The following is an 11,303-nucleotide window of genomic DNA, read 5'->3' as shown; positions in this document are numbered from 1 at the left end:
TTCATGTCTACCCATACCCACCCTCTAGTGCCTAACCCTAACCTCCCTCTCCGTAGCCTAACCCTAAACTCCCCCTAGTGCCTAACTCTTCCATCCCACAACCTAACCCTAATGTCAACATTCTAACAATGTCAACACTTCACATGTCTACATTCTGAGAAAGGCAACAAGTTGCCTGTAGACATTTTAACAATGTTGACATCATAACTGTCAACACTGTGGTGTCTACATTATGAATGTCGACCTAATTTCCCACATTCCTGCCCACTTCCTAGTGAAGTGGGCAGAATGGGAAGAATTTTCATCAAGATCAGGGTTACCCGTTCACACCGCACCGCGAGCCATGTTGAACTCGTGTTCAACACTATTACCCCTGTACCCACCAGACAGGGTTGCAGGGAAGAGCCCCGAGCTTCAGCCTAAGCCTAGGGTGCTCAGGAGAGGGGGGACTCCTTTGTTGGGGGGGTCCCCACCTCCCCTGGGATCTCTGGCTTGGGCTTGGGTTGTACATTATAGTACAGTGTAGACAGTGAGTTGTTTAGTTATTGAGGCCACGACTAGGTTCAGTAAAATGTCTTTATATTGCAATTATTACATCATTACATATGTTGGGAGGCCCAGATATAGTGAAAGGAAATTGCCTTGTCCTACATAGTGCTCAGCTGTCCCTTTAGATGAGCCATACACAACACTATGCAATTCCATCCCAGCATCGGTACCCAAGCAATCTCATTGGTATCCCTGCTTCCAATGCCATGTAACTATATTTCCCAGGAGACCAATTATACAATCCATATAAGGGTTCTACGTGTGACTGGTTAATGGGGGTCGGGGAGTGTAAGTAGGTTACGGGTGTGACAATATTGGTCTAAATTCAGTGTTCTGGAGACTGGGGCGCACCATTGGTGTGTATAATATTGGGGATTTATAACTGAAGTGGTCTTTAGTTAAGCTTCAATTTCCTGTGCTCTCTGTAGGAACAGCTTGGGGCTCAGCAGGTGGGCGAGGTGGGAGCCCAGCTAGTTGGCGGCACTTCTCCTCTGCGCAGGCGGATCCATGGAGCAGCAAGAAAGAGAAAAGAAATGGCAGTGAGACGATGGAATGTGGCAGCAGATTTACCCCATTCGCCGCCCTCTGTAAGCCACACCCCAGTTCAACCGTGGCACACCCTAATCCACCCAACCACGAACTCTTCACTTATTTTATGTCCGCCAATAGTCACCTTGAATGATCTCATCTTCTTTGCACATAATCCGTGTGCAGATCTCCTTGTTCACCATGTACACACGCCGCACGCTGAAAATAGAGTAGGCGGGGTAAGTAAGAAGCGGACGCATAGACAGCATGCTGGGGAGGAATGTAAGGGTGGAGGGGGGGGGTCATTATCCGGGGAGGAGTGATCCTAAAAGGGCTGCAAGACAAAGGTTTAAATGTCCTCTTTCTAGCCGAAAGCTGTCAAATCATGTAATACACAAGAAAAAGCCACCTACTGGCGCAAAAACATCCAGACCATGAGCCAAAATGTAAAAGCCTGCGGCGAGATAGTCACTGGATTTGAAGCGGTAATTAGTTAAAAGGTAAAATCAACCAGTTGGGCTATTACACGTGGCCCCATCATTTCCATAAGTTCCACGTTTAGAAGCTATCTCTAGGAGATATGGCAGTCCTCTTAATTTTTAGAACATGGTATTGTGAATGCACACCAGTAATAGGCACAATTTAGGTAAGTCCTACAAATGATATACTGTAGTGCAACTTTGGGTTGATTTTTGGGGCGTGGGTCCCCTGGATTTCTAAGGTTGGTCTGCTTCAGGGCATCGCATTATTTATTTATAACACATTTTTCCTTTTTTGCACTTTTTAACACCTTTACTGTTTGTTTATTATATTTGTATTTTCACCTCTCTATCCTATACATGCAGCCGCAGCTGCTCTTACCTGTCTTACTTTACACTTCACCTTTCCCATTAGAGCGATGCCCTGGGGTGGCTCGGCTGAGCTGGTTTGGGGGTGCCCTGCGCTCTAGATTTGAACCCTAGTATGTTAGGGACCTACTCTACAGAGGTTACCTGGATATGGTGGGTAGGCCCATAACCTTGGCCATGATTATGCTAAAAAACTCTATTTATTTATTGCAAAATTTTATTGCATAATGTATTTATATATAATTAGTAATTTGGAGTTGAGCACCTGTGATTTGTCTGTGCCTGCATTAATAGTCTCAACAGGTAGCACCTCCCATTATATATATTCAGGGTGTGCAGTCTAGGACCCTTTCCTATACAAATCATGTAATACACAAGAAAAAGCCACGTACTGGGGCAAAAACATCCAGACCATGAGCCAAATGTAATAGCCTGTGGCAAGATAGTCACTGGATTTGAAGCGGCAATTAGTTTAAAGGTAAAACCAACCTGTTGGGCTATTACATGTGGCCCCATAAGTCTCCATAAGTTCCACGTTTAGAAGCTATATCTAGGAGATATGGCAGTCCTCTTATTTTTTAGAACATTTTAATTAAATATACACGTCGATTGGAAATACAGATCACGGGGGTATTCACCTTGATATGTTTAATAACATTAATACAAATCTGAAATCTTAATATACCGTTTAACCTTTAAAATCACCAGCGACATTTAAAGGTATTGCAGTGTACATGTGACTTCAGTTATTGCTCTTTCTGGTAAAATATATAGCATCTTCTCTCGATCATCCTTCTGTGCTTTTCAGCCCTGTCTTTGTTTAAGCAGATGGAGTTCATTTCCGTTGCTCTGGGACACAACGCGGGTGTGCTGTGCTCTTTGCACTGGATATAATTGTATGTAATGAAGAAATAATTGTAATGTAATGAAGAAATCCACCTTCTTCATGTAAAAAGTTAACATGGTTGGAAAGCACAGGAAATAGCATTAACCCATTCGCAGCTCATTCTCCGCTTATACTATACCTTAAACCTCTATCACAAAAAAAAGAGTACAAAGTTATTGACTGGAGATCAATGTGATCATCAAGCAATATGCCCTAGAGTGCAGAAAAGTCAAAGAAATGGGGGAAGATCTCCCCCAACCTGGCCTCCAGAAATTCAGGGTCACCCGCATTTGAAAGATTCGGAATATCATGCCGTAGCTGCTATTCCAGGTTTGTTTTGTGTTTGGGTGTTTCCTATAATGAGGGGAATACGTGTGTGGTAAAGTGAGGGCACCAACCTGGTGACACACAAGTAGCTGATACACTGCTTGACCGGTTTCTGTACAGAGTACATTCGGGTGCAGGGATACTGGACCTCTCTACAGTCTGGAAGGGAGAAAGCGAAATAAGAAATATACATCCCGGGTTATAGATTGGTTGAATTTTCCTTTCTATTAGTACATTTATGTCATAGATTCCATAGACTGCAATAACGTGCACTCTGGACATTGCAATAAGGTAAAAGTTAGAGCCGTAATTAGACTATTTGGTGCCCTGGGCCAGAACACCTATACTGCCATTCAGAACACTCCAAGAAAAGGGATTTGGACACCAGTCCTCTTATAATACATTTATGCACTTAACATGAGAGCTCTCTAACAGTTACATTAGCCTTTATTTTACATCACACATACCTAGGACTTGAACCCAGCACCTCTCACATTGCTAGGCAGGAAGGTTCCTGTAACTACAGGAGAATATGTACACCTTCCGTTACAAACGCCTTTATTTAACACACACATTTCTCAATACTGTTATAGCCAGGACTCGAACCCACCACCTCTCACATTACAGTCGAATGCCTCAGACATTAAGCTATTTGCTCCTGCATAGGCAGTCTGCTTTTTCTAACTATATGAAGTTACATGTAATTGTCAGTTTAAAACCAGTGCAACTAAACAGGTCTGTGTAGTGTACAGCCACACATCCAATCCCCTGCAGCCACACACTACATAGATCCGCTCAGCTGTAATGGTTTATACTGACAATTAGGCTTCTCTTGCAGGAGCAAATAGCTCTATGTGAGAGGTGATGAGTTTGAGACCTGATATGACAGCAATTGAAATGTTTGCATTAAACAAAGGAGGATATAACTGAAGGTGCACATACAGGAGCCTTCCTGCCTGTGTTATGCTGGGTACAAGACTAGAGCTACGGATTGATCAGCAGACTGAGCGACCAATTGGTAAGCTCTACACACTTACCATAAGGGTTGGACTAGCCCACAGGAGTACAGGGGAAATCCCTGGGGGGCCCACTGGCTGAGGGCCCAAAACCCTCCTCTGAATTATACATTGTTACTCTATTAGGTAGTCAGTTCCCTGGTGAAGCGGGACCATTGATCAACGTGGTGCTTGGTTCCCTTCTATAGAAACTACACCAAGATTTGCCTAAATGTGAGGCAAATATCTGTGAAGGCTGGCCACACCCCCTTTGGTGGATGACCACACCCCTTAAGTACGAACCCTTCTCACTGGATTTCCCCAGTGGGCCCTTCCTGCCCCAGTCTGACACTGCATACCATTCGGCTGCTGGATGTGTCTGGGGTGACATCACAACTGGACGGGCATTGAAATTTGTCTGCCCAGTGGAGATGTCATTTTCAGCGGTCTCTGCAACAAGTGTACAGGCAGTCGGCGGGTCGCCCATACACACATGCAGATGCCCTGTTATATCTTTCATCGGCTGTGCTGCAGGGCCGACCTGATATGTCTGTGTGTCTGTCAACGACATCGTTACGTTGTACGTACTTGCGATATATTGTTCGTCGATTGAACAAAGGATAGATTGACAAGTGTGTGTACCCAGCATTAGCCTTGCCTGAGGTCAGAAGGGGAGGTGACCAGGGAGCAGAGAGGATGGAGGGGTATTTGGCCAGGGAGGAGATGGGGGGGGGTGATCAGGCTCATAGAGGAGATGGCAGTGATCATAGAGGAGGATGCTACCAGGAGCACCGCAAGTGTAAATGATTAAAACAGAAAATTGACAGGTGCTGCCGAACGGTTCCCCCTGCCCAACGTTGCTCTGTGCCATGGCACATGTTGCCCCACCCTAGTACGGTCCTGTTAACAGTGTCCCCACAGTAAGTGATAACATTGGCCTGGATCATGTTACCATACCTCCCAACATGACCCTCTCCAGGAGGGACACAATGCTCTGGTCCTGGACTTCCCTGGTAAGAGGCGGGGCTGCAGCGCAGTTCAAAATTCAAATAGGGGAGCCACACCAACTGTCATTTCACACACTGCCACACATCACTGGCTGGGACTCACTGGCAGTTGGTGTGACTCCCCTATTTGAATTTTGGACTGTACTGGAGCCGCCACCAATCATAAATTACCAGGGAAGTCCAGGACCAGAGCATTGTGTCCCTCCTGGAGAGGGTCATGTTGGGAGGTATGTGTTACATGCTAAGGGCCTCATTTACTAACGAGTTTTATCACCAAAACGAGTGATAAATTTCACTGTGTATGATAAATGGTGCTCCAGCCAATCAGCTCCCAACTGTCAACTGTTAAAAAAATGACAGTTGGGAGCTGATTGGCTGGAGCACCATTTATCATACACAGTGAAATTTATCACTCGTTTTGGTGATAAAACTCGTTAGTAAATGGGGGCCTAAGTCCCTTCCTAAATAATACAGATTAATCAATCTGATCCCTGCCAAAAAAATATTTGGGCAGATATACAGGTATATGGTGTCAGTGTTTCACTATTATCATTATTGGGGCAGATGTCAGAGTCACACTCTCTGTATACTCACCGCCGGGGCAGATGTCACTGTTATCTTTATACTCACCGAAGGAGCAGAAGTCACTTTTATAGTCTCTATATATTCACTGCCAGGTGCAGGTTTATGTTATATTATCTGTATACTCACCACCGGGGCATATATCAATGTTATACCATCTGTATACTCACTGCTGGGGCATGTATCAATGTTATACCATCTATATACTCACTACCGGGGCATGTATCAATATTATATTATCTGTATACTCACCACCGGGGCATGTATCAATGTTATACCATCTATATACTCATCATCGGGGTATGTATCAATGTTATACCATCTGTATACTCATCATCGGGGCATGTATCAATGTTATACCATCTGTATACTCACCGCCGGGGCATGTATCAATGTTATACTATCTATATACTCACCGCCAGGGCATGTATCAATGTTATACTATCTATATACTCACCGCCGGAGCATGTATCAATGTTATACTATCTATATACTCACCGCCGGGGCATGTATCAATGTTATACCATCTGTATACTCACCGCCGGGGCATGTATCAATGTTATACCATCTGTATACTCACCGCCGGGGCATGTATCAATGTTATACCATCTGTATACTCACCGCCGGGGCATGTATCAATGTTATACCATCTGTATACTCACCGCCGGGGCATGTATCAATGTTATACCATCTATATACTCACTACCGGGGCATGTATCAATATTATATTATCTGTATACTCACCACCGAGGCATGTATCAATGTTATACCATCTATATACTCATCATCGGGGTATGTATCAATGTTATACCATCTGTATACTCACTGCCGGGGCATGTATCAATGTTATACCATCTGTATACTCACAGCCGGGGCATGTATCAATGTTATACCATCTGTATACTCACCACCGGGGCATGTATCAATGTTATACCATCTGTATACTCACCACCGGGGCATGTATCAATGTTATACCATCTGTATACTCACCGCCGAAGCATGTATCAATGTGGGCATGTATCAATGTTATACCATCTGTATACTCACCGCCGGGGCATGTATCAATGTTATACTATCTATATACTCACTGCCAGGGCATGTATCAATGTTATACTATCTGTATACTCACCGCCGGGGCATGTATCAATGTTATACTATCTATATACTCACCGCCAGGGCATGTATCAATGTTATACATCTGTATACTCACCGCCGGGGCATGTATCAATGTTATACCATCTGTATACTCACCGCCGGGGCATGTATCAATGTTATACATCTGTATACTCACCGCCGGGGCATGTATCAATGTTATACATCTGTATACTCACCGCCGGAGCATGTATCAATGTTATATCTATGTACTCACCACCGGGGCATGTATCAATGTTATATTATCTGTATACTCACCACCGCGGCATGTCAATGTTATACTATCTATATACTCACCGCCGGGGCATGTATCAATGTTATATTATCTGTATACTCACCACCGCGGCATGTCAATGTTATACTATCTATATACACACCGCCGGGGCATGTATCAATGTTATATTATCTGTATACTCGCTGCCAGGGCAGATGTCACTATTATAGTATCTATATACTCACCACCGGGGTTGTACTATCTATATACTCACCACAGGGGGTGGTAGCACTGTTATACTATCTGTACTGTATACTCACCACCGGGGCATGTATCAATTTTATACTATCTGTATACTCATTAGTGCACAGGTGTCACTGTATACTATCTATATACTCACCGTAGAGGCAGGTATCACTGTTATAGTATCTGTATACTCATTAGTGGGGCAGGTGTCACTGTATACTATCTATATACTCACCGTAGGGGCAGGTATCACTGTTATACTATCTGTATACTCATTAGTGGGGAAGGTGTCACTGTATACTATCTATATACTCACCGTAGAGGCAGGTATCACTGTTATAGTATCTGTATACTCATTAGTGGGGCAGGTGTCACTGTATACTATCTATATACTCACCGTAGGGGCAGGTGTCACTGTATACTATCTATATACTCACCGTAGGGGCAGGTATCACTGTTATACTATCTGTATACTCATTAGTGGGGAAGGTGTCACTGTATACTATCTATATACTCACCGTAGGGGCAGGTGTCACTGTATACTATCTGTATACTCATTAGTGGGGCAGGTGTCACGGTAAACAAGGGGCTTATCTATAGTAGATGCAGATAGTGCAGCTGCTACGGGGCCCGGGTCACCTCTGGGGCCCGGACCTCTCCCTGCACAGAGTTACACTGCCATCTCCTGAGCCCCGGCTTTTCTATTCTTACCAGAGGGCTTCTGCAGGGCATCTGGGCCCAGAGCTGATCCAAGCTACAGTATAGCCATCTCTAGCTGCTGCCTGCATGCATTGTGATGTCACAGTGCAGGTCACAGCCCTATATAAAGGATGCCCAGCTACTGGCAGCCATTTTGTGGCTATAGCCATCTCTAGCTGCTGCCTGCGTGCACTGTGATGTCACAGTGCAGGTCACAGCCCTATATAAGGGATGCCCAGCTACTGGCAGCCATTTTGTGGCTATAGCCATCTCTAGCTGCTGCCTGCATGCACTGTGATGTCACAGTGCAGGTCACAGCCCTATATAAAGGATGCCCAGCTGATGGCAGCCATTTTGTGGCTATAACCATCTCTAGCTGCTGCCTGCATGCACTGTGATGTCACAGTGCAGGTCACAGCCCTATATAAAGGATGCCCAGCTACTGGCAGCCATTTTGTGGCTATAGCCATCTCTAGCTGCTGCTTGCATGCACTGTGATGTCACAGTGCAGGTCACAGCCCTATATAAAGGATGCCCAGCTACTGGCAGCCATTTTGTGGCTATAGCTACCTGCTACCTGCGTGCATTGTGATGTCACAGTGCAGGTCACAGCCGTATATAAAGGATGCCCAGCTACTGGCAGCCATTTTGTGGTGACATTTTGTCCTACATTGATGCTCTGAGTAGATCCTGTTTTATTTAATAAACTTTGGATAATGACTAATGACAAAGACTTTGGATTACATCTTCCAATAAGGTCTTGAACAGCAACATCTTCAGAAAAAGAATCTGAATAACATCTTCAGGTAAGGACTATATAATAAGGTTTGGCCTATCACCCTTCATGCACCTTCCTCCATTTTATCTGCAGTTTTTAATTTAGAAACCAATGGATAAAGCAAATTACTCATCTGATATGACGGTGCATGACTTATGCTGGGTACACACTTGTCCAATACTCCGGGGATCCAACTCCAGACCAGACTGTTGACACAATCCTACTGGAGACCTGGACGCAGATTCAACACCCAATATATGCCCACACACCTGTCCAATTTTGATGTTTTAGGGAGACCATACATACATATATATTTTTTAAATATGTTTTTTGTTTTTGATACTATATGCTAATCACCAATCATTGATTCCTGCATGTCAGCTAAGTAGGCAGATAGTGCAAATATTAACTCATGTACAATTAACTGCAAAATTATTTGCACATTGGGTCTGTGGAAATGTTGCTTTGGGGCCACCATACGTCTTCCTACACCCCTGTCTGTATTCTATCTATATACTCACTGTAGGGGTGTGTATCATGTTATACTATCTGTATACTCATAAGTGCACAGGTATCACTGTTACTCTATCTGTATCCTCACCGCCAGGGGCAGACACTATCTACATACTGACCACTGGGGGTAGGTGTCACTGTTACACTATATAGTCACAATGCTGGGGGTAGGTGTCACTGTTACACTATATAGTCACAATGCTGGGGGTAGGTGTCACTGTTACACTATATAGTCACACTGCTGGGGATAGGTGTCACTGTTACACTATATAGTCACATTGCTGGGGGTAGGTGTCAATGTTACTATATAGTCACACTGCTGGGGGTAGGTGTCACTGTTACACTATATGGTCACACTGCTGGGGGTAGGTGTCACTGTTACACTATAAAGTCACATAGCTGGGGGCAGGTGTCAATGTTACACTATATAGTCACACTGCTGGGGATAGGTGTCACTGTTACACTATATAGTCACTGCTGGGGGTAGGTGTCACTGTTACGCTATATAGTCACTGCTGGGGGTAGGTGTCACTGTTACGCTATATAGTCACTGCTGGGGGTAGGTGTCACTGTTACGCTATATAGTCACTGCTGGGGGTAGGTGTCATTGTTACGCTATATAATCACACTGCTGGGGGTAGGTGTCACTACTACACTATATAGTCACTGCTGGGGTTAGGTGTCACTGTTACACTATATTGTCACTGCTGGGGGTAGTTGTCACTGTTACGCTATATAGTCACTGTTGGGGGTAGGTGTCACTGTTATGCTATCTGTATACTCACCACCAGGGGCAGCTGTAACTTGACTTTCTGAATCTGTAACAAAGATATTTACATTAACGTATTTGCAGATAGAGTAATAGATTGTATCTAATAATAAAATGGTAGCGACGGAGAAACATTACTCATAGGCATGGGAGGCTCAAGGGGAGGGCTGGCAGGGCTATTGCCCAGGGTGCTGCGGCCTGGGGACACGACAGCAGTCACCCCACCGATGTCAGGTGGCGTAGGGTGTAGCCACACTCACTATAGCTGTGATTGACCGCTAAGGTCACATCCGGCGGGATATAAGTCTGGCACGGACTCCTCCTCCGAAAATGCCTGAGCCAATGAGAGGACTCGGGGCCTGGAGCAGAGTTGCAGGAGGGAGTGGGAGAGGGGGGCTCACCAGCATATTCCCTATAATACCATACCTTCCCTTGTGTTAGTGACTCAGCCTCATTTATCAACAAGTTTTATCATTCACAACGTGTGATAAAACTCGCTGTGCATGATAAATGATACCCCAGCCAATCAGCTCCCAACTGTCATTTTTCAAACAGATGACAGTTGGGAGCTGATTGGCTGGAGCACTATTATCATACGCAACTAGTTTTATCAGTCAAAGTGAATGATAAAACTCATTGATAATGAGCCCTCAGAGTGCCTGTCTTCATGTACCCCACAGATATCAAAGGCTCTGAGTCAGATGCGTTTTAGCTTCCAGTGCCGTAGGGTACTGGTCACTATTTCTAAGAGGGCTTTTCGTAATTGATTCAATTGTATGTTTATACAAGGCTAGCCAGTATGGTACTAACAAATACAATCACATAAGTGGCGTACGATATTTACTTTTGTGTTGTTAGCTTCTAATACTTATGCATTTTAGTACAATTTTTTTGTATTCTATATATTTTTAGATTTTTTTTTTTTATATAATTTAAAGTTGAATTACCACCTATAACTAACCTGGTAGCTTCTCCATTCACCAGCCTTTCCCAGGGCTCCATGTTTCATTTCACAGCTTGGTTAACATTGTATGTGGTAATGGGGGGATTAGAAGGAAAAATCGGGGTTGTTGGCAATGTAGACTATGGGCAATGGAGGGTGAGTGGAGCTGCTGGGTTGGTGGCAGTGTAGACAATGGGCAATGGAGGGTGAGTGGTGCTGCTGGGTTGTTGGCAGTGTAGACTATGGGCAATGGAGAGTGAGTGGAGC

At 44.5% G+C, this 11,303-nt stretch overlaps 1 protein-coding gene across 1 annotated transcript in view; it reads right to left on the bottom strand.

Moving 5' to 3' along the window:
• Positions 1–581: 581 nt before the first annotated feature.
• MFAP5 (microfibril associated protein 5) overlaps positions 582–11,303 on the bottom strand; it is a 34,823-nt gene continuing 24,101 nt past the window's right edge. Inside the window, exons 6-9 of the mRNA XM_088456080.1 lie at positions 10,110–10,142; positions 3,210–3,297; positions 1,223–1,296; positions 582–1,040 (exon numbers count right to left, since the gene is read on the bottom strand). Coding sequence (XP_088312206.1) covers positions 955–1,040; positions 1,223–1,296; positions 3,210–3,297; positions 10,110–10,142 — 281 coding nt within the window. The 3' untranslated portion in view covers positions 582–954. The remainder of the gene's footprint in view (positions 1,041–1,222; positions 1,297–3,209; positions 3,298–10,109; positions 10,143–11,303) is intronic.

The sequence above is a fragment of the Taudactylus pleione genome, unplaced genomic scaffold (genome assembly GCF_031769625.1).
Source record: "Taudactylus pleione unplaced genomic scaffold, aTauple2 ptg000685l, whole genome shotgun sequence".
NCBI classification, from domain to species: domain Eukaryota; kingdom Metazoa; phylum Chordata; class Amphibia; order Anura; family Myobatrachidae; genus Taudactylus; species Taudactylus pleione.
This window is presented reverse-complemented; position numbering and strand designations above follow the sequence as displayed.